This window comes from Triturus cristatus, chromosome 2_2 (assembly GCF_964204655.1).
Source record: "Triturus cristatus chromosome 2_2, aTriCri1.1, whole genome shotgun sequence".
Classification (NCBI taxonomy): domain Eukaryota; kingdom Metazoa; phylum Chordata; class Amphibia; order Caudata; family Salamandridae; genus Triturus; species Triturus cristatus.
Genome location: NC_140582.1, coordinates 977840381 through 977865057, shown reverse-complemented (window position 1 = coordinate 977865057; position 24677 = coordinate 977840381). Strand labels below are relative to the sequence as shown.

Below are 24677 nucleotides of genomic sequence, written 5' to 3'. Positions count from 1 at the left end.
CCGCTAACTTGGGATCTTCATAACTCCTGATCCACACCTTTTCCATGAACGGAACTTAGCTGCCCCTTTGGTCAGACTTGGGAATGATGTTGTTCACTGGCGATCCCTGCTAATGTCGTTGCTAGGCCGGGTGGCCCTGTTTAAGATGCTCACTCTCCCACGGTTCTTGTTTGCCCTTTAGAACTGCCCATACAAGATCCCAGACTCATATTTTAATAGTATTGACAATGAGGTCAGATCACTGCTGTGGAATGGGAGGGCGCCCCGTATAACTCTGAATAAACTAACTAAGGGGTGGTATGATGGGGGAGGGGGGAAATCACCCTTCTGTCACGGCCGTCCGGTTCTCCTCAGGATCGGGGCGATGCTAAAAAGGGGTCCCCCTCCCGACCTCCCCAAACTCTGATTCAAATTTCACAGAGTGTTGTGGCGATCAGGCGAGGGAAGGATAGGGTAGGGGCAGCGTGGGAAGGGACACCTGGAAAACAAAATACATACAATTAATATCTTCTCAGATCCTGTCTACTCTCAGGTGGTCTCACTAGTTCTTCCTCCTACCTGCCAAGGCGTATCCCTGTCAATCGTTCCACTAGTACACACACGTTGTCTCTCGGAGACTGCGGCACCTGGATCTGTGCCAAAACAACAAGTACAAAAGAGGTCACTCGGGCCAACTGCACCAGTCATATCAAATGCCTCCTTTCTCCCCTGTACTCATACGTACCCACTTCTTTCACACTCGCATATAAGCAGTGACAGCAGAAGGAAGGAAAGTTCCCAAACAAAGAAAAGAAAACGGGAGAACCCTTATAGTCAAGGTTCTTCTGCTTGGCAGTGAAGGACTCGTTTTACAGTAAAAGTCTCGAACTCCCCAAACGTTGGGCCCGGCTACACCACATTGGCTGCCAGGAGGCCGTGGACCGTGTTTCAACAAAACATGAAATCAAAGTTATGTCTCGAATAAACTCAAACCCCGACAACCGTCTGGGCTGCCGTGTTCTCACACACGGTTTACCTGCCGATAATGCGGGGGTCCACTGCGGGCAGCGCTCGCGGCGGGGTTAAGGGGCCCGTGAAGGAAGCACCTGAGTCACCTCGCCGGCTCTGCCTCGCGGAAACGAAACGCCGCCAAGACCATCCCTGCGACGCCCTCCTTTGACTCCGGCCGTCCCAGGATGATCACCGGCTCACGGAGCTCTCTCCCGCATCCAGAAGAGCAGCTCGACTGCACGCCGTTCGGACGCTGACTACTGCGCCCAGGATTCTGAATCACGAACAACGTCCTCACGCGTTGTTCGTGTAAATAAAGTCTTTCGCCCCACCCCCTGGTCTAGGGTTGCTGGGACGTGTAGTTCCGCTGGAATTTCTCCGCGCAACTTCGTAGGCGCCCTGGCCCTCAAACCCTGACAGTACGCCCCCCTCCCCAGCGCCTCCTTGGCCCTGGTTTCCCCGGGTTACGGGCATGGAATAGGCGAATCGCCCTCGGGGCGTGGACATTTGTGCTGGGTTCCCACGAGTCGTCTTCGGTCGGGTACCCCTTCCAGGAAATCAGGTACCACAGTTTTCCTTGTCTCCATTTGGAATCCACGATTCGTCTTACTTCGTATTCTAGCTGGCCGTCCCTCTCTATGGGCGGCGTGGCTCGGCATCTGACCGGCCTTGCCGGTTTCAGAAGACCGCAGTGGAACATGGGATGTATTCGCAAGGAGGCTGGCAGTTTCAACTGATAAACCACTGGGTTGATTTTTCGCACCACCGTATAGGCCCCGATGTATCTGGGATGGAATATGCTACGCCATCGAAAGTGGATGTTCTTTGTAGAGAGCCATACTCGATCTCCCACCTGGTAACTAGGCCCTTCTTGCCTGTGGCGATCGGCCCATTTCTTGTACTGCTGCTTGGCTCGCTGCAGATTGACCTGTAATTTCGTATGGAGTTGCAATAGGCGGTTGACTTGTTCCATCACTGTGGGTTGGTTTTGGATCTCTCTAGGAACGACCAAGGGCAGGGTAGAAGCATGAAAGCCGTGGTTGGCTCTGAACGGTGTTTCGTTAATGGAGCTATGCCAGGTGTTATTGTATGACAGTTCTGCTAACCATAACAAAGAAACCCAAGAGTCCTTGGCCTCCTCAGAAAAGCAGCGCAGATATTTTTTCGGTGTTTGATTTAAACGCTCGGTCTGCCCATCAGTCTGGGGGTGAAAGCTGGTGGACAGAGCGGCAGTCACCTGAAGAGCCTTGCACCACATGCGCCAAAAGCGGGCCACGAATTGCGGGCCCCTGTCGGAAACGATAATCCTGGGGAGACCGTGTAAACGTACCACCTGCGTCAAGAGCATCTGAGCTGTCTGCCCTGCCGTGGGAAGGTTTTTGCAGGGTACAAAGTGCCCCATTTTTGTCAGGCTATCCACCACCACTAAGATGGCGTTGAAGCCTTGGTCCAAAGGTAGGCCGAGAACAAAATCCAAACTTATCGTGTGCCAGGGTTGTGGCGACGTTGGCAACGGCAGCAGATGTCCTCTAGCCTTGCCATGTTCTCCATTCGCCCGAGCACAGGTCTCGCAGTGCGATACCCATCTTTTTACATCGGCGAACATGCCGTCCCACCAGAAATACCGTTGCACTAGATGGGGGGTCTTCTGGTTTCCAGGGTGCCCTGCTAGCACAGTATTGTGACACCAGTTGAACGCCTGTACTCGAAGCTCTTGCGTGGGCAGAAACAACTTGTTGTTGTGGAGAGGTATGCCGTGTTTCAAGACCCGACAAGGGTCTTGTTTCGCCCACTGCTGCCACCGCCTCATCGAGCGGCTGTCTTTGACCTGGTCCACAAACTTGTCCGCTGTGATGACGCACAGGACCTTCTCAGGATGGACGATAGCTTCCAGCTGAGGCTGTTGGGTGCTGTCACTTTCTCCTAGTCTTGACAACGAGTCGGCCTTCCGGTTCTCTGAGCCTGGGCGAAACGTGACAACGAACTCGTAGTCCGCGAAGAATATCATCCATCTCATCTGCCTCTGCGAGAGGAGTCTCGCGGTCTTCATGTATTGAAGGTTTTTGTGATCCGTGTACACGGTGACCGGATGGAGGGCCCCCCATAAATAGTGCCTCCACTCCTGGAAGGCTTTCTTGATTGCCAACAGCTCTTTTTCAGGGACTGAGTAATTGAGTTCCGCCGGGCTCAGTTTCTTGGACAAGAAAGCCACTGGGTGTAGCTGTCCGGTCTGTTTGTCTCGTTGAGACAACACCGCCCCCACCGCGATGTTGGAGGCATCAGCCTCGACGATGAAAGGGATGTCGGGTTGCGGGTGTCGCAAGATGGGGGCGGAACAGAAAGCCTTTTTTAGAAGGAGGAAAGCGTCCATGGCTTCGGGGGTCCATAAGAAGACGGCCCCCTTTCTCAACAACCTAGTGATGGGAGAAGCTAGTTGAGAAAAGTGAGAGATGAACCTCCGATAATAATTGGAGAAACCCAGAAAACAATGTACATCTCTCACACAGCGGGGCACCGGCCAGTCCTGTACCGCTTTCACCTTTCTCTCAGCCATCCTAAACCCCCAGGGACTCAGGATGACTCCCAGGAACTCCACCTCGGTGACCCCAAACTCGCACTTACTAAGCTTGCAGTATAAGTGCTGTTCTTATAATCTTTTCAAAATCATTAGGACGTGGCCCACATGTTGTTCCGGGGAGACAGAGAAGAGCAGGATGTCATCGATGTAGACGATGACAAACCTGTCGATGCAATCTTTTAGCACGTCGTTCAAAAAATATTGAAACGCCGCCGGGGCGTTACAAAGCCCGAACGGCATCACCAAATATTCAAAAAGACCGAATCGGGTTTTGAACGCCGTTTTCCATTCATCCCCCTTGCGTACTCGGACCAGATGATAGGCCCCTCGTAAATCGAGTCGCGTGTAAATGTTGGCCTCCTTCACCTGGTCCAGCAACACGGGGATGAGCGGCAGAGGGTACCTATTCCTGATGGTGTTTTTATTTAACATGCGATAATCTATGCACGTTCGAAGATCGCCGTTCGCCTTGGCGATAAAGAACAGGGGAGAAGCTGCCGGAGAGCGGGAGGGGCGAATAAACCCCAAGGCACAGAAGGTATCTAGGTATTTCCGCAGATGTCTGGTCTCGGGCTCGGATAAGGCATACACCCGGCAGGTTGGCATAACCGCCCCATCCACTAGGTCGATTCTACAATCATACTCGCGATGGGGCGGCAGGGTTTCAGCTTCTTTTTCACAAAATACTCCCCGATACCTAGCGTTTTCGGGTGGGAGCTCTACTTCTTTTTCGGCCGCCGTGGCCACCTGCCACATCGGAGCTTGGGCGAGCGTGAGGGCGACGGATCCCCTGTCGGTCATACACTGCTCCATACATTCTTTGGAGGTGAAACATATGGTTTTCTGCCTCCAATCTATGGTAGGGTTATGCCCACGCAACCATGGCATCCCCAAGATGATCTCGTACTGGGGGGCTTCGATTATTTTCAGGGAGATATCTTCCACGTGGTCCCGGTTCTCTCCATGGAGCACCAATTCCACCACCTCCGTCTGCTCCGTGATAGGACCGGAGGTCAGCGGTTTCCCATCCACAGCCAACACAGACTCCGGCTTAGTCACTGGGACCCTTACCAACCCCAACCTTGGCACCAGCCCCTCATCCATAAAGTTGCCAGTGGCTCCTGAATCAACCATTACGAGCAGCGGATGTGTGTCTGTACCGTTCTTAAGGAACATGGGAAGTATCATATGGGATTCTGTTGCGGACACCTCGCCCCCTGCCAGTGACGGTAATCTCCATTCCGTCGCACGTACCTCGGTTTCCACTGCGTCGTTCCGAGGAGCGTCTCCCGCGGCGGTGGTTTCCACTGTGGTGATGGCCACCCTCTTCCCCATGAATCCCGTTGCTCGTTTCTTGGGCTTTAGGGGACACTCCCTCACATAGTGCCCCTTTTTTCCGCAATACATGCAGAGTCCCAGGACTCTGCGGTTTTCTCTCTCGGTTTTTGACAGCGGAGGTCGAACTGCCCCCACTTCCATAGGTTCGGGACCTGTCTCCCGCGCTACATTCGGGGGGGCGGCTGTCTCGACCACCAGCCGGTTGAACGTAGTCATATACGTCACCAAGTCGTTCTTGCCCTGTCGTAATTCAAGCAGTTCCCTATCTGCGCTTAGCGTGGTAGCCTGGCGGTCGAATACTCTTTCAAATTCCTTTCGGAAGGCGTTCCAGTCGGTCAGTAGAGGGTCATCGTTCCTGACCAGCGGAACCGCCCAATCGGCGGCATCACCGGTCAGGTAAGAGATCGCAAAAGCCACCCTCGATAGATTAGTGGGGAATGATGCCGGACGACACGAGAAGTGAAGCGTGATCTGGGTTAGGAACGTCTGAATTTTTAATGGGTCACCCGCATACCTTTCAGGGCTAGCCAAGGGAATAGGCGGAGGTACGGTGACCTGTATTTGGGGTGGACCTACCCCCGCATCGAAGGGATTCCTGACTTGTCTATCCACCCTCTCCCGCAATGCTGCTGTCTCCGCTCGAGATGCCACCAACTCTTGCTGTACCGCGGCTAAGGCCTGCAGCACCTCCTCGAGCGTAGCCATCTTAATGAATCGCCCCGACCGGGAGGAGAAGATAACGTGGGTTCGTGATTCTGTCACGGCCGTCCGGTTCTCCTCAGGATCGGGGCGATGCTAAAAAGGGATCCCCCTCCCGACCTCCCCAAATTCTGATTCAAATTTCACAGAGTGTTGTGGCGATCAGGCGAGGGAAGGATAGGGTAGGGGCAGCGTGGGAAGGGACACCTGGAAAACAAAATACATACAATTAATATCTTCTCAGATCCTGTCTACTCTCAGGTGGTCTCACTAGTTCTTCCTCCTACCTGCCAAGGCGTATCCCTGTCAATCGTTCCACTAGTACACACACATTGTCTCTCGGAGACTGCGGCACCTGGATCTGTGCCAAAACAACAAGTACAAAAGAGGTCACTCGGGCCAACTGCACCAGTCATATCAAATGCCTCCTTTCTCCCCTGTACTCATACGTACCCACTTCTTTCACACTCGCATATAAGCAGTGACAGCAGAAAGAAGGAAAGTTCCCAAACAAAGAAAAGAAAACGGGAGAACCCTTATAGTCAAGGTTCTTCTGCTTGGCAGTGAAGGACTCGTTTTACAGTAAAAGTCTCGAACTCCCCAAACGTTGGGCCCGGCTCCACCACATTGGCTGCCAGAGGGCCGATGTATCAAAATCAATAAACACGGTCCGAGGCCGGCTCCACCCACATGGCTGCCAGGAGGCCGTGGACCGTGTTTCAACAAAACATGAAATCAAAGTTATGTCTCGAATAAACTCAAACCCCGACAACCGTCTGGGCTGCCGTGTTCTCACACACGGTTTACCTGCCGATAAGCGGGGGTCCACTGCGGGCAGCGCTCGCGGCGGGGTTAAGGGGCCCGTGAAGGAAGCACCTGAGTCACCTCGCCGGCTCTGCCTCGCGGAAACGAAACGCCGCCAAGACCATCCCTGCGACGCCCTCCTTTGACTCCGGCCGTCCCAGGAAGATCACCGGCTCACGGAGCTCTCTCCCGCATCCAGAAGAGCAGCTCGACTGCACGCCGTTCGGACGCTGACTACTGCGCCCAGGATTCTGAATCACGAACAACGTCCTCACGCGTTGTTCGTGTAAATAAAGTCTTTCGCCCCACCCCCTGGTCTAGGGTTGCTGGGACGTGTAGTTCCGCTGGAAGTTCTCCGCGCAACTTCGTAGGCGCCCTGGCCCTCAAACCCTGACACCTTCCGGATATGAGACTCTATTATTGGGCATCGCAACTTGTGGTGACTAACCACTGGCTGAGCGTTCTCCATTGGACCCTGCCTATATGCTTGATATGTACCAGATGGGGAGGGAGGGTTATCTTGGTGCCCTACATACAAAGGTCCAAAAATGCCGATATTTGGGCCCCATGGCCTGCACAGTGGAAATCTGGCACCAGGCTACTAAACGTCTAGGCTGGGCTGACATACTGACCAAGTCCACTCCGCTGTGGTACACTCAGATATTAGGACTTCTGTGCCACCAACCAGGGTTCGACAAGTGGGATGCGATCGGACTTTCTAACATAGGCCACCTTATCCACAAAGGTAAAATCCTAACGTTCCAGGAATTACAGGTGAAATATGAAATGGCTCAAGTGGAGTCGTTCCGGTATCTACAGATCCAGCATGCCCTAACGACCGCTATTCCAGATGTGAGTGGTCTTCCGGAGTCATCCCCACTGGGAAACCGGCTACTCTCTGAACTAGTCCCAAGCAAAGCTATCTCTCTAACGTATCGCAAGCTATGTAATAACTTGCCCGAACCTTTTCAGGCTCTCTGGCATCGATGCCAAGCCAACATCGGAGATATAGAAGATGAAGATTGGCAAACTGCGCTGAAGTCACCGAGAGAGGCAGCCATCTCGCTTCGCTTCCGTTTGATCCAATAAATCTTTTTACATAGATCATATCTCACTGGGGCCACGCTGGCAAAAATTGGGACTAGGCAGGATGCATTTTGCCTGAGGGGGTGTCATCAAGAAGGCACCTTTCATCATAGTATATGGGATTGTCCATCCCTGCGCTGCATTTGTGAGGGGGCAAATGCACACCTACAAGACGCACTTGGGAAAGAGATTGACTTCACTCCACCACTGGGGCTCCTCAACATCTGGGAGGCGACTGATCTCACAGATGTGGAACAACAGTTGGTCACCTTAGGTTACACATTGTTAAAAAAGAGCAATAGCAATGAAGTGGGGGGTGCTGGGGCGACCATCGACAAATACTTGGGCGGCTGATCTGGATAAATGCATGATTGCAGAAAAAGAAGTGTTTAAATCTAGGGGATGTCCCAAGAAATGGGATAAAAAGTGGAATGGGTGGAATTCATACCGAGGAAATCTATGTATATCTCCGACTGTGGAAATGGAAATGTCTCGAAATACTCATTGTACCTTTGATCCGATTGTATGAGTTTATACCTGTTTAAAATAATCTGCAACCGATGCTCTACGGTCAAATATCTGTGAATTAATACATGCAATGATTGGAAGTTTCTATTTAATAAAGAAATATTTAATTAAAAAATAAAATGTGAGCAACCGGACTAATTATTTGTATTAGACCTTATCAAACAAATAATCACCCAGGTTGTAGTAGTAAAACAATCCTACTAATGCACGAGGTAATTTGGAAATCAATGATTGTAAAACATTTTTTACAAAAGTGGGATGGTGAGTAAACTAATAATTTGTAAGTAAAGGTAACTTTTGCCCAGTCTGTTCTTTTGAAAAATCATATTATTCATTTATACCTACCACCAATTAGATAATAAATCAGTATTACTCAGTCGAGGCTGTGAATCAATCTGGAGAAAAAACTTTCCGCTTGCCACCTCGGTCCCTCCGCCACCCTGCCTGGGTGCCCAGGGAGTGTGTTTGCTTGCAACCAGCACAGAACCCTGCGCAAGGTCAACCAGAACCGAAGAACCCACCACAAGAATTGCTGCTCAAGATCTTGTTGCTCAACAAGCAGTGGGGCATTGCTAGTCTAGTTGAATAGGTCACGCACCCTCTGCCTTCCTCCCTCTGGAATCAGTGGACAGTTTCGGGGGGCTTGTAAATCACACAGACTCTCTTTGTGTGGCCATGTTTTTGATCCTACCATCACAATGACTAGACTGGGGGAAGAGGTGACGCCACTACATACAACCTCAAAAGCCCGGCCATTTTTGTTGACGAATGATATCCTTGCTGAACAACAAAAATCCTCCACCCAGTGGAACTGTTGCTCACAAGAATTTTCAGGTCATTCCCCTAGTAACAAATGTGTCCCATTACTATGCTTTCTGCTTTTATGCAACACTAGACCTTTACTTCTTGGAATTCTTTTAAAAGTTCTTATATAAACTGCTCTAATTGCAGATATGAAACTGTTCTTATGTGAATCTTTGTGTCAATTTGATTGTATGTAATTTGCCTTGAGCAGAATGCAACTGTTCTTGTGTAAGCTACTCCTGTCATTATGAGTAACTTCATGAGAAACTGTCCTTATGTAAACTGCTATTTGCATATTAAAGATGTTCCTATGTAAAGCGCTCAGCTAAATAAATGAACAAATAAATAAATATACAATTATTAACAGCTGGGCTGAGTCACAGCATTTTGACAGAGCAAACAAATTAGGGCATATTTTATTTAGTTCACAAACAAAAGAATGCCAAAATAGAAATTTTAACGGGTTGGACCTTTTTAAAATGTACTTTTGTTTCTAATAGATGAAGTGATATGCTAGACTCTAGCAAATAACATTCTCCGTTTTGCTTTAATGCATGCTGTCTTTGTCGTGGCATACCAGTGCTTTAATTGAGGCCGCCAGTTGTCCCTTCCATTTGCTGAACTTGCGCTCCTCCCACAAATCAAGATAATGATATCAACTTACTTTTTAGCCCAGTGTCCAATTCCTACACATTTACAAAGCATTTTAAAAAAATGGTATTTATCTTTTTTATGTATATATGTGTTATTCATCTGCTAATATTTTTTAATTTTATAAATAGCCACGTACACCCTGAGTAGGCATTGTGGACCCTCAGGGATCAACGGACCACAGGCTAAGAACCACTGAGCTAGACCATGCCCTGAGTAGGGGGGGAGTATGTAAAATCAAAATACTATGCCATAGCAAGGAAGCATGAGGTTTTGCCCACTTGCATGCTCAAGATGAATACTTGAGTGAAACCAGAGCGTGTCCCTAGTGAGGGTCACTAGGTGGGTCCACCACCGCTGAATGCTGAAGTGCACATTGCATTCACCGTTTAAAAATGCAGAGAAGACAAATGGGAGTTCGAACAATCTAGGTCAGGCGCCGGCTTTGAGGTGAGAATCGGAGTGTGAAGAAGGGGAACGATGAAGACCAAAGCACTGGAGCGGACTGTGGATGCAGACCCTACAGCCAAACGATCTGAATAAGCAGCCCCTCAAAAGACGGACTGAGGTGGTCAGCTACGTGAAGTAAAAGCAAGAAGCTGACTGAGGTCTCCTGGGACAATACAAGTCGCCCGCCATTTGAAACAAGCATTTGCAATGCAAATTGGTCTTGCATTTGTGAAAGTAAGGCGAATTGACGATACAGCGCTTCAAGTGTTTGTAGTAATACCGTAGGTACCATGGTGGTGCCGGACGTCCCTCGAGCCGCATTTAGTAATGTGGTAGGAAAGAATCCAATGTGCTGGTGGAGCGTGCGAATACTCGTTTGAGCAGCTTAATCTGGACATGGATTTTGTTTAAATAAGTAAACTACTAAAGCTACAGAAAGGCGACATGCTTTGCTTACTCTTTAAACTAAAGAAATTGTGGAATTCTAGACCTTTGAAGCCAGGCACATAGTTCCTGGTAAGATTCGACCCTTCCACCATCCTATTGCTTCAAAGCACCCGCGAACCATTGTCCTGCATATGTTGTCATGCGCTTAGTAGTTCGTCCTGGTGACGACTAATTGCTGACATTGGTATTTACACGCGACAGACTCATCTTCGTGGTTGGCGAGGAGGGCCAGGCAGCAAAATCCCACAAATGTAAGATTTGTGAGGCCCGAACAAGGTTTTTTAATAACTTTTTCATTATTTTAATGGCACTTCCACCATTCTTAGCGCCATATATCTGCAGGTTACCTGCTGCTGCATTATTGGTATTAATTTAAAGACGTTGGAAGGCACAGAGGGTAAGGTGGTTTTTTTGGGCTTATGAATGTTGTCGTTGAGCACTCCTTTTTTACATTGTATTAGGCATTTTCATTTATACAAAAGTAAAGATACATACAGTAATCAAATGAAAAAATGAAACCATGAGAAGTAAACAGTAGTGCTGCTCGTACCCGTGGAAATACTCCATGGGAGTGGACGTCTCAGAAAAGGTGGGACATGCACCCACCATTAGCTATTTGCAGGCTATGATTTTTAAATGACAAACATAAAAGCCAATCCATAGCGTGGGAGGAGTCAGATCCCACAAAGTACAGACAACAGATAGCCTAACAGCGCACGCGCTGTCTAGGCTCGACCTAAAAAGAGTAAGGGGTGATGGTGCCATCCCCCTTATTTTTTTTTTTTTAAACTGTTTTTATTCGTCAACAGACACATACAATGCCGGCCCCTGTAACCCAGAGGTAGCGGCCCAAGCAATACTCTAATCATGCCATTGACAATTTTATCATAATAGGATAGTTGAAATGCATTTCAGATGAAAACAAAACCCCCAAACTCTCCCCCCCCCAACCTCCCAACTCCCACCCCCCCCCCGACCGCACCATACTATATTCAGCCATCAATAATGCGTATAAGCGTAGGTCCGACAGGACAGTCCCCCGTCCATGCAAGCACCCCCTCACCCAGGGGCGACTAGGCGAATCCCTCCTCCCGCTCCTCCGGGGCTGGCTCCAGGGGAAGACCCATATAGTCTGCCCACCTTTTCCATATCTTATAATGTTTGCGAGGGCACCCTCGAGCTGCAAAGATAGGGAGCTCCAAGCCCATATTAAAGTCCAAGCCCCTCTTCCACACATTCAGCGAGGGGGCAGTCGGCGCTTTCCATGCCCGGGCGATATCCCTCTTTGCCAGTGTGAAACCCAATAACAATAGGTGCCGCTTGTATATGTTGCCACCAATGTCCTCCATAATGTGCAGGAGCGTCAGCTTAGGGTCCGCTGGGAGATCCCACCACAAGCCAATACCCCTCTCCAAAACCGAGACAGGGACCCACAATGCCACACAGTATGAATGAAGGAACCCTCTTCCCGTCCACAGCGGAGGCACTCCGGAGAGTCAATTAAGCCCGCCCGCCATAACCTCCACCGGGTGAAGTAGGCCCTATGTAAGTACTTAAATTGAATAAGACGGAGTCGCATGGCTATGGCTGCTCCCCGGGGCGAGGCCAGTGCATCTGTCCAATCTGTCTCATCAAGAGGCCCAACATCGTCTTCCCATTTCCCTTTAAGCTGTTGGAGCGAAGGGGCACTATGGATAACTAGTGATCGGTAGATCTTGGAAATTTTCCTTTCATGCAGGTCTCCCATAAACAGCTTCGCTTCCACTGGGCTAAAGTCGGCCAGGGAGTCCAAACCCACCAGACTAGGGGAGAATGCGTGGCGAAATTGTAGGTATCGATAGAACTGCGTATGCGGCATGTCAAACTCCCGCAGCAACTCCTAGAAAGGATTTCAACACACACCCACGCACGACATCGCCTATAGTGGAGATGCCAATCCGATCCCACCCCTCAAACCCTGCCATGGCCGCCAACTACGGTAGCCACCCGTTGTGCCACAGAGGGGTCTCACACGTGAGAACGCCCCACCACCCGATACATTGCAACGCCTGGCGCCAAATTTGGAAGACTACTTGCCTCGCCGGCGGCAACCGCGCCCGATGGCCGGCAGAATAAAGCAAGGTGTGGAGTGTGTGCGGGGCCATGAGCTGCCGCTCCACCGCATACGCCGGGTCCCCCCCCTCCCATACCACCACTCGTTCAGCACCAGCAGGTGGGAGGCCTGGTAATACGAGAGCAAGTCCGACGTAGACAGACCCCCAGTATATGTTGAGAGGAAGCACGTTCGTAGTGCAACCCGCACCACCCCACCCTCCCACAAAAACTGACCCACAGTCAAGTTCACCCTACGGAACCAGTGCGGCGGGATCGTATAGGGGTGATTCTGCAGCTGATATAGCAGGCGGGGAAGAGCCACCATTTTAAAAATCGCAGACCGGCCAAAGATGGTGAGTGGCATGCGAGCCTACAGTTTAATGTCCCGACAAACCTGCTCCCACACGGGTGCCACATTTCGCTCCCAGAAGATCACCGGGGTAGGGGACAAGAATACCCCCAGATACTGAAGCCCCTCCCCTCCGCCATCCGCACCGAGGACGCCCACTCTTGCACCGGAGTCGGACCCACAAGTACCCACAGCGTGGACTTCCGGGGGTTCATAAAAAGACCCGACGTCTCACCGAATATCTGCATGATCCGGAGCAACCGGGGCCCCGTACGATCGAGATTCGTCAGAAAGAAGAGGACATCGTTTGCGTAGTGGGCTATCCGATCGGCCAAGCCAGTTTCCCACTCAAATACGGATATCTGCGCGTCCATGCGCACCCACGCCGCCAGCGGCTCCATAGCCAAGGCGAACAGATATGGGGACAGGGGGCACACCTGGCGCGTCCCACGCCGTACGGGGAACGGCCGCGAGGACACCCCCGCCACCCTAACGGAGGCCGTAATCTCCGTATTAAGGAGCCGCACGTAAGACAGGAACCGCGGCCCGAAGTTTAAGCGCCGCAGTAGCAGGAACAAATAGCGCCAACTATGGGAGTAAAATGCCCTGTCCATGTCTGCTAGCAATAGAGCTGCCGGGACCTCCAACCGCCGCACCTCAGCAATTGCCACATTAGCGCGCCGGATATTATGCCGCGTGGCACGAGAGGGCATAAACCCTGCCTGATCCGGGTGAACCAGTGAGGCAACATATGGCAGGAGGCGGTTGGCCAAGGCCTACGCCAGTATTTTAGCTTCCGCGTTGAGGAGGGAGATCGGACGGTATGAGGCGTGCTCCTCCGGGGGTCTACCTGGTTTATGAAACACTACAATCTCCGCGTGTCTCCAATCCCGGGGTAACAGCCCACCCTCTCGGGCCTCCTCCACCACCGCTGCATAGTGTGGGCCTAATGGTAAAAAGTACTTCTTAAAAAACTCACACGGAAACCCATTCGGGCCCGGGGCCTTGCCCGGATTCAGGCCACCCAGAGCCTCCCACAGTTCCTCCACTGTAAGCGCACGATCCAATGCTGACCGTGCCGTTTCGAGTAGAGCCGTGACCGGGTGATCAGCCAGGAAGCGCTCTACCGCCGCCGCCGTGAGGCACTCCCGGGGGCTATAGAGATCCTCATAGTATGTCGCAAAACTATTGGCCAGCCCCCCCGGGTCCACTATGGGCGCTCCCCCTAAATCCGTTATCCCGGGGAGATCCTGGGCATGATATTTCCCCTGGCACAATCTATGCAGCATCGCACCCGACTTATCCCCCCACTGGTACACCCGACTCCTTGCGGCCAACCACGCCTGGCGCGCCTCGTCAAGCAGCAGGGAGCCATACTTCTGCTGCGCATAGAGTAACTGCCGATAATGCGCCCTCCCCCCCACCTCCCGAGCCCCACGCTCCAGTTCCAGGACCTCAGCCTCTGCCCGAACCAGCTCCGCCCTACGCTCACGACGGGACACCACACAAAAGGAAATATCCGCACCACGGAGTGTCAGCTTCAGTGCCTCCCACAACGTCTCCGCCCCGCATACCGAACCCACATTCTGCGACAGATACTGATCCAGCGCCGCAGTCATATGCACTCTGTAGTCCCATTGTTGCAAGTCATCCCCCTTATTTTACGATGGACACCGTTTGAAAACTGAAACAACAGCTTTTAACCCCTATAATAGAAAGACGGACTGAGAGGGAAACAACAACTTACTTCCTTCCCAGTAGGCCATCTAATGAAGCACAAAATAAAGAAGGAAACGAGGAGTGCGCCATGTACTAGTCTCTGCAAAATTATGCCATAATGGAGACTTGAGTCAGGAAAATGCTCCAGAGAATCAACAGGAATGACAAAGTCCTGTTATCCAAACTGGACACGCTAAAGAAGTCACTGGCTGCTTTGGAAAAAAAAGATGTAACTGCAACAAATGATGGACGGAATGCTGAATGATTCAAACATTCTCCCCCCGTCAAGAGATCTGGGTTAAATCCATTGTTCTTTTGCCCACTACACCATCTCAGTTTAGATCCAGCCATATGCAAATCAGTCTCGACCCTGTGCCTCATGGGAACAGTCCAGACCGAACTGCCAAGCCAGATCCTCCCTGGACCGGAAACAACCATGCTGGGATCGCTTTTGGGGTATGTCGCCCTTAATCAGCCAGGCTAGCTTGAATCCAGCAACAGAATAAGCAAGGGACCCATGTATTGGCATACTCATCCCACATAGGGCGACAAGTGCAACTGCAAAAAGTGATGGACGGAATGCTGAATGATTCATACCTTCTTCCCCAGTCAAGAGATCTGGGTTAAATCCATCGTTATTTTGCCCATAAGGAATAAGATCAAGACTGATTTGCATATGGCTGGATCCAAACTGGGGTGGTGTACTGAGCAAAAGAATGATCGATTAAACCCATATCCTTGTGACTGGGGGTGAATGTTTGCATTGTCCAGCATTCCATCCATTAATTGTTTCTTTTGCATATGTCACCCTAAGTGGGTAGGGTATGCCCAGACGGGACGTGCTCACTACACCACTGGATTCAAGCTAGCCTGGCTGATATGGGGTGATGTCCTGAAACCGGTCCCAGGATGTTGTTTCTGGTCCAGGGAGGACCTGGCATGGCAGTTCGGGCTGGACTGTTCCCATAAGGAACAGGGTCAACACTAATTTGCATATGGCTGGGTCCAGACTGGGGTGGTGTAGTGGGCAAAAAAATGATGGATTAAACCCAGATACATGTGACTGGGGGTGAATGTTTGCATTTGCCCAGCATTCCATCCATTAATTGTTTCTTTTGTATCGGAAAAAGAGATGGCACAACTTTAGGGTCCCGACTAGGTCAATCCAGGGAATGCAAGCTCTAGTGCTTGACATTCAAGATAGAAGGGCATAGCGTACTTAGTGGGTGGATGGAAGGACAAATTCGGAACTCAGAAGAGTAATAACACTCAATATTGCTATCAATTGAGTCGGATTGCTGGGTTCAGCTCAGCTTTGTCTCCATAAGAGACCTGGCCTTCACGCCTGACAGGTCCTAGACAATATCTAGGTCCAGTTGTGGGCAACCCTGAGCACACTGGGGGGGCAGGACCAAAGGGGGTGCACAGGTCTATTGTAGGTAATGATCCTTCCGTTGGGTCACATTAAATGTAGATGGCTATGGTATCCAGTCCTTCTTACAAATCTCTTTCACTCTCAGAACTGAGCAGTTGAGCTCCTCTTCTAAACAGCTTCATCTGTATGGGCCACTCCAGTACTCCCTTCCACAGAAAGCAAATGTGTACCTCAAGGCATGCTAGGCAGAAAGTCTAATAAGATGCAGGACTAATGCTTCAGTTTCCAGGCTCAGATTGGAACTAGCTATCAAAGATATTAGCCCTGGAGCACAGATATGTTCTAAGCCACCACTGATATGGAGACCCCTCTAGTGCTCAAAGATAAATCCTGGAGCCTGTAAGCTGAAAAATTAGTCCCTGTGCAATACATGCTCACTTACAACATGAACAGGGCATGCCGTGTAGAGCTCTGAAAGGAGGAGCTTCCTGAACTGATCGGATCAGTTCAGGAACAGAAGTGGATTCTTGCCAGACGAATAAGCTGTCACGTGATTACAGAATCAATGCCTTAGTATAGGGATATGAGATTAGGAATGGGGGATCTAGTCCTGATGAATGCTGAGATCAGTTAGTGCCAGTGGTAGAAACATGTTGACAACCAACTAAGAATTTGCATTGCACAGATTCTGGAGGACTATTTTTAATCCAGGATGGTATCAATAAAGTCGTTGAACAATTATTCAACCATCATGCACTTTTAACTTGTTAATGCCAAAGCACTTCACTGACAGGGAGATTTACACATCTTCTCAAACGTGCTCCAGGGTGAGTGCATCGTCCAGACCTTTGGGAGCCACAGTGAGGAGGGGCTTGGTGATGAAGCATGCCACTTTGGTGGGCAAGAACCTATGTTCATTTTAAGGCACACCCAACCAGGGATTGATGATTCTATGGGTACCTTCTCTCAGTGTTATAGGAACCCAGCATAGTCTTTAGATTGATGTCCTTGTACGCTGTCTGTTACGTTGTGATAAGGAGGACGTACCAGCAACCTTTCAAATTTGACTACCACGTCTCCTTCCCACACATTTGGGGAGTTAAAACAAAAAGGACGGCATTACCAGAAGAATAGCAAAAGAGGGCCCAGGATATAAAGGTAACATCAACAGATGAGTTTTGATTTGCAAGAGCAGCAGAGGAACCAGGAACAAAGGAGTAGCATTACAAGAGGGGTGTGAAAATGCCAGTTCTGGTGAAGTGACTGGACCCCAGGGGTGCTACAATGAATTAAGGACCAAACTTTCAGCCTGATTCATACATAGAAATTGGCCCACTGTTCCACCTTGGGGACGGAGTAAATTATTGCGACCCATGACGGAGGGACCGCCCATCAAATTTATAAATGAACTCCAAGCAGGCAATCACTCAAAGTTTGGGAAGTAACTGTTGTCAAGGCAGTTCCTGTCAATGCATCTCACTGTTTGGTGCAGGACTGTATCAGCGTGAAATAACCTTGTACCAAACAGATTTTTTTATTTTTAAAAGAATATCCTGTTTCGAGCATTATTTGGTTTTTACTGTCCCAACCCTGGACAGTAACAAATGGCTACATGCCCGCCCATCCTGATTGGCTGGGCAGACATGTAGCCATTTCTCAGACGTTCTTTACTCTGTCGGAGAGGTTTGGCTATGGCGGTGACAGAGAAGTCACTGCCGTACCCAGGGCTTTAAGTGGCCCAGGTCCTGCCAGTGCTGAGCACCAGCAGTTCTAAAAAGCACAAGCTGAGGCAGTTTTCTATCGTGCTCTCCATTTTTGCCCTTACCCTCAGGTTGAAAAAAAAATCTTAACTCTGCGACAGTACCACTGCTCAAAGCCTTTCAAGTAACTTCAAAGAGACTCATTTTAGTTCTTTCGCAGTCTCATCATTTCAGAGCTGAAGCATTTTCAATATTATATTCAACAAAGCCATTGTTGCTTATTTATCTTATGCAACTAACAACCATTGAAAAAGCCAATAGTCCTGGCTTGTTGTAGCTGTGATGTTAATTGTTGTATTATATATCTGGATGCAATGACAGAAACAGCAAAATACCAGTCGGGTGACACACTATGCTAAGCACAGACTTTTAGTTTAGGTGTTTTTAAGCCATGCCTTTAATTACATCGGCCACGCCCCTTTGAGAGACACCACCCCAGTTTTTTCATTCCACTTAAAGCCCTGGCCTCAGCCAAGCAGAAGCTCCGCCCGCATTTAAATCGGTCAGGCAGACCTTCATGTTGGCTTATTGAAACTCAGTCGCCATTGGGACAGTGCTTTAAATGGGCCGGTACAGAGTACCGACACTTTTGCATTTTGAGAAGGAGAATACCGGCACTTCTAAGACAAAGGTAATACTTGTAATTGAAGAGTACAGTCACTTCTCAGAAACAAGCAGGTAATCTTGGTACGGAGTAACTGCACTTCTATTTTTACATTTCAAGCACTGAGTATACATACCACCAACATTTAAATCGAGCGCCATGTCAGAAAGGTTTCACGATCAGAAGACAAGCAGGATAGAGGAGCCTCTTCTCTGCAGAAGTTTAGTTGTTTTCCTATTCCAACTGATCTTTTAAAAGCCACCAGCTTCTTATTGGGGTTCCAGGATTTGTTCACTCTTTTTCTTTCTGTGACAGCTACATTTTTCAACTAGCACCACACAGTTTCAGGTGTTTTTCCTCCCAAACAGCTTTTCACTTACAATATACGCACCCCTTATTTCAACGTATTAATGTAAAAACAATGTAAACAATTATAGTACCACTACCAATTGAAGGTTCAGAAAATGTCCTCCTGCATAATTAATTGTCTCCAGCCGCTTGCCCACAGGCGACAAAGCTTACTCCCTTCAGTCCCCAAATCACGTACATGATACCAATTTGCAATGACCTTTTTCACAACAAGCAGCGTGTAGTGTCGCGGTCTAGTGGACGCGCGCACTACGGAGTGACGCAGAGGCGCGTAGCGGACGTCGGACGCTACCGCGCATGCGCGAAGATAGCGGCGCGAACGAGGGACGCGATCGGAGCGTGTTGCCCGGCGCTCTCTCCGTAGGTACCTTATAAGAATAATAAAAGTTACAATTTACAAGTAGAACGTCTCCAGAGGTTCTGTGGGGGAAAGCACATACAGCCCAGCACTATACAACATTACAGTGGCGACGAGACTGGGACAAGAAGAACCCCAGGTGCAACAGGCGGAAGGTGCCCCCCCCCTAACCTGCATCATAGAGAAGCCGGCCAGGAGAGACACCACCATACACGGTGAGAGACCGGAGGGACGAAACAGCAGACGCCTACACACCGGGAGAGCGCGGCAGAGGCAGACAGAAGCCGGGGAGTGGCACGTGGGCAACGAGGAGCCAGCCACGTGGTAGAGGATATCGCGGACGAACGGCGGAGCCGCAGAAGAGATCCTGGCGGAGTCAGGGGACGACGGAGCGGCCGGCCCGAACGCAGTCCCAGGTACCCGAAGCAGGGGAGCGGGGACGGACGCACCAGGTAGCCCAAGGAAGCAAGTGGACGCCAAAATGAGTGCACAGTCAGCGACCCTGACGACGCCGATACCTTTCCTACCACGCCCGGGAGAACCCATAATGAAGTGGGAAGACTGGAGGGAGTACTTCAGAAACTACCTGGAAGCGCTAGAAGATGAGAACGAGGAGGCGTTCTCTAGCGCCAGGAGGAAGAGGATACTTCTACACAACCTAGGACCAGAAGGAATACGGGTGTTCCAAAATCTCACACCGATCACCAGACCAGTAGGAGACACAGACGTGTTCACCCACGCCATAGAAGACTTAGACAACCACTACCGACCGGCAGTGTGTACCTCCATCGACCACTATAACTTCCAGCAGAGGAAGCAAGAAGCGGGAGAATCCGTGGATGACTACGTGGCGGCACTGCGGAAGCTGGCGATGACGTGCAGGTATGGCGGACTGCAGGACGAATTCATCAAGGACCAGATCGTCATGCACACGACAAGCAAGTCAGTACAGGACAAACTATGGGCGAATGGAGATGCAACGCTGAATGAAGTGATCGCCATAGTGAAGAGAGCAGAGCTAACAAAACGCTGTGCAGAAGCAGCCAAAAGAGAACAGGCCCCCAGACTCACAGTCAACAAGGTAGACGACGCGGACCACCAGGCGCGGGGGAAACAAACGACGGGGGAGTACAGAGGAGCGGCCACAGGGAAACCAAGACCCGGACCGACATGGAAACAGGGCAAAGGCGAGGCCATGAAGTGCTACAGGTGCGGCAGCTCGAATCATGCAGCGCACGACAAACGGTGTCCCGCATTCAGAGCCAAGTGCGCGTTCTGCGGCCTAGTCGGCCATTACGAAAAGGTTTGCCGCAGGAAAGGAAGACAGCAGGCGGTAAAGTTCGTGACACAGGACGAGGGGGAAGAAGCAGAAGGCCGTGAAGAAGACGAGGAAGTCCTGTGTATTGAAGACCAGGTACTGGGTATAGAGGAGAGGAGATCGCGCAAGCCCCAATGCGACATGATAGTAGGAGGCATACCCATCACCATCGTGGCGGACTCCGGATCGCCCTACACGATCATCCAACGTTCAGTATGGAGCGAGAAGTTCAGACCCACGTGGGGCGCACACCTAGAACCCCCCGACATTCGACCTGTCACCTACACAGGGGACCCAATCCCGATGGTAGGGTTCAAGACAATGAAGTTCCAGTTCAAGGAGAGGAGTGCGATCTGCAAGCTGTACGTCGCGGAGAAAGGACCGTCAGTCCTGGGCTGGATGGACCAAGGAGTGTTGGGAATACAGTTGAACGCAGGAGGGGACACCCAAGTGCTGGCGACATTGGACGGAGAGGAGTCGACGGCAGGAAAATGGCGGAGCGGGCACCCGAAGGTCTTCGGCGGGAAGATAGGGAGGCTAGAGAAGTTCTCCCACAAAATCGTCCTCAAAGACAACGCCCGGCCAGTCGCGCACAAGGTGCGGAACATCCCGATCGCCGTCAGGGAAGCGGTGCAACAGGAGCTCCTCCGCTTGGAAGAAGGGGGAATCATTGAGCCCATTGACAGCGCGGAGTGGTTGGCTCCCTTGGTGGTGGCCATGAAACCGTCAGGCAAAGTGCGCCTATGTGTGGACCTCAGGGAGTTGAACAAGTGCATAGTGGTGGAGAGGTTCCCCTTGCCACGAATTGAGGAAATGTTGGCCCGCACGAAAGGAGTGAAATGGTTCTCCACCATAGACTTGCAATCGGCGTACCATCAAGTAGCACTACATCCGACGAGCAAAAAGTTGACGTCGTTCATCACGCCGTTCGGCTGCTACCAATTCTGCCGCATGCCCTTCGGTCTCGCCTCGGCAGCGGCGGTGTTCCAGAAGCTGATGGCCCGCCTATTCAAGGACATTGAGGGAGTGCAATACTTTCAGGACGACATCTTAGTGATGGGGACGGAGCTGGAGGACCACGACAGGAAACTGTCGGCAGTACTGAAGATCCTGGAGGAGAAGGGCCTCACAGCAGAATGGGAGAAGTGCCATTTTGGGATGACATCCGTCACCTACCTGGGACACGAGATAGGGGCACAAGGAATAACGCCGAAGAGAGGGAACGTAAAGGCCATCTGCGAAGCACCGCCACCCACATCCAAGGAAGAAGTACGGTCGTTTCTAGGGATGGCAGAGTACTACAGCAAATTCGTCCACCACTTTGCCACGAAAACCCACCACATGAGGCAGCTCACGAGGGACAAGACGGCGTTCAGATGGACGGAGGAGACGCAAGAAGAGTTCGACACTGTGAAACGGGAGATTGGTGGAGCAGTCCCGCTGCAGGGATTCGACCCCCAGGGGCGGTCGATATTGATGACGGACGCGAGTGAAAAGGGGCTGGGAGCCGTGCTCATGCAGGAAAGACCTGAAGGCGGAACGGAGACGATCAGCTTCGCGTCCCGGACGCTGACAGCATCGGAACAAAAGTTCAGCGTGATAGAGAAAGAGATGCTAGCAGTAGTGTGGGCCATGGCGAAGTACCGTCAGTTCCTGTGGGGGACCCGATTCCAAGTGAAGACAGATCACAAGCCTCTCGTGAAAGTACTGACATCAGATGGCCATGCCAGTGCCACGCCCCGGATAGCGAAAATGACACTGAAACTCCTGGAGTACAGGTACGACGTGGAGTACATCCCGGGCTCCCGGAACAAAATAGCGGACTACCTCAGCAGGGCATCTGCGATGGACAGCGCGTCCAACGACAGGGAAGACGACGACGAGATGGTGGCTCTGACGGACGATCCGGAAAAGGCCATCAGCAGGCAGGACTGGAAAGACGCATATGAGGCGGATGCCGACATGGAGGAAATCAAGGCGTGCATCGTGCGGGGATGGCCGGACAGGAGGAGACAAGGTCCTAAAATAAGGCAGTTTTACGAAGTCCGAGAAGAGCTGTCGGTGGGCAACGATGGAGTATTCGTCTACAGGGGTGACAGGGTGGTGCCGCCGGAGAACATCGTACCTACCCTGCTAGCCATACTTCACGAAGGCCACCTGGGAATAGTGAAGACAAAGGCCAGAACAAAACAAACTTACTGGTGGCCAGGAATGGACACGCATGTTGAGAGGCACGTGAAGGACTGCGCGCAATGCCAAGGGGCAGACAAGACTCTCAAACCGATGAGACCACCCCTAGGGAAATTTACCAACCCCAGGAACCCGTGGGAAGAGGTAGCAGTGGACATCCTGGGACCAATACTGGACGACCAAGGCATCCCCAAATATCTATGTGTACTAGTGGATAAATACTCGAAATGGCCAGAAGTGCACTTCAACGAGGTCATGGACACGGACGAGATCCTACGCTTCCTCAAGACGATGTTTCTTCGGGAAGGCATACCCAGGAGCATTATCAGTGACAATGGCCCCCAGTTCATCTCCGACAAGTGGGTCACGTTTGCGAACAGGAATGGCATATTACTCAAACACACCTCGATATACCACCCATCCAGCAATGGACAAGTAGAGAGGTTTAACAGGGTGCTGATGGGTTCCATACAGGCGGCCATCACAAGAGGTAAAGACTGGGAAAAGGAGGTGCTCAGCACGATATGGGCATACCGCATCACCCCCACCGGAACGGGGTACAGTCCCTTCCAGATCTTACGGGGAAGGCAACCCTTTACCAAAGACAATGTGGCATGGCAGGAGAAGACCATCACCAGCAAATGGTCTCCAGCAGTGGTGCAGCACAACCTGCAGAGGGCACAACACATCTACACGGAGCACTACAACCGCCACAAGAAGACAAAAGATACGGCGTTGGAAAAAGGGGAGTGGGTCAGAGTGAAGCTGGCTGTCCTTAAGCGGAAAGGAGAAAGCAAATACTCCCCACCCCTCAGAGTAGAAGAGGTGTATGACAGGGCGGCCCTGCTCAGTGACGGTAACGTGTGGTCACACGAGCGCATGGCCAAATGCAATAAGATCTTACAGTGGCCCCGAGAGTGCACGGAAGGGGAAACCCCGGCAGCGGGGGTGATAAGGGACACAGACTCATCCGAAGGAGGCCCCGGAGAGGACAGGGGCGGAGAGCAAGAGAGAGAGAGAGACAACTCAGGGAGAAGACCCGTGGGGGAGACCACGAGAGAAGATGGTGAGGTAAAAGAGAAAGAGAGTCCGGGCACTCCGAAAGGTACAGACGGAGGCCTGGTCACAGAGGGAAGCCGAGAAGGACATTCCACTCCGGTAAGACACACCCGGGGGGGAAGAGCAGTGGTGAGACCATCCAGGTTCAGAGACTTTGAAATGGACTGACCTCCGGGTCGGGGACTTTGTGTGAGTGGTGTGAAAAGGGGGAGATATGTAGTGTCGCGGTCTAGTGGACGCGCGCACTACGGAGTGACGCAGAGGCGCGTAGCGGACGTCGGACGCTACCGCGCATGCGCGAAGATAGCGGCGCGAACGAGGGACGCGATCGGAGCGTGTTGCCCGGCGCTCTCTCCGTAGGTACCTTATAAGAATAATAAAAGTTACAATTTACAAGTAGAACGTCTCCAGAGGTTCTGTGGGGGAAAGCACATACAGCCCAGCACTATACAACATTACACAGCGGTAATATGTTTTTTATGATTTCATCAGTAGTGTCCATGTCTGAACGCAAATACTTTGCCCCTGTATATTCAGCATGCATCCAAGACAGGCACTGTCACCATCCCCAAGACCAGCCAGGGTGCTGCTTAAAAAGATGGGGTTCTCACCTTTCCAGAAGCCCCGTCCCCCAGAAGGACTATCTTCAGCTGGTGGTCCTGGCTCTCCTCCTCCGAATCGGACATGACTGAGGCTCCTGGTAGCTGTCGCTGTCACAAGGGGTAGCGGTGACGGCCTCGGGACACACGAATAGGAGCTACAGGACCAGCGCTAAGCAACCGGACGCCATCTTCCAGCTACTGTCACTCAGACAGGACGATACCACTGCTCGTTATAGCAGGGAGGAGGAGCTAGGACGGAAGTTTCCTGCCGTCACATTACAGAGCTACAACCCGATCTCTGCATTAAATCTATAGAAAAAGAAAACGTTATCCACTCTACGCTGTAATTTCGCCTCGTGCTATAAAAGGTGCCCCGAACTTGCCAAATAACGTCAAGCAACCCCCTTCTTTGTAATGGTTCGGTCCAATCGTGACGCCCTTTGGTAAGTACGAATGAGGTGAGAGGTCGCCTGAAGTAGAAGTGGCCAGAGCGGGAAGCAGTTGC

General features: G+C 51.1%; 1 protein-coding gene across 1 annotated transcript in view; it reads right to left on the bottom strand.

Moving 5' to 3' along the window:
- Positions 1 to 24396, bottom strand: part of RAB28 (RAB28, member RAS oncogene family) — a 712831-nt gene extending 688435 nt beyond the window's left edge. The window contains exon 1 of the mRNA XM_085642409.1: positions 24182 to 24396. Coding sequence (XP_085498535.1) covers positions 24182 to 24256 — 75 coding nt within the window. The 5' untranslated portion in view covers positions 24257 to 24396. The remainder of the gene's footprint in view (positions 1 to 24181) is intronic.
- Positions 24397 to 24677: the final 281 nt, after the last annotated feature.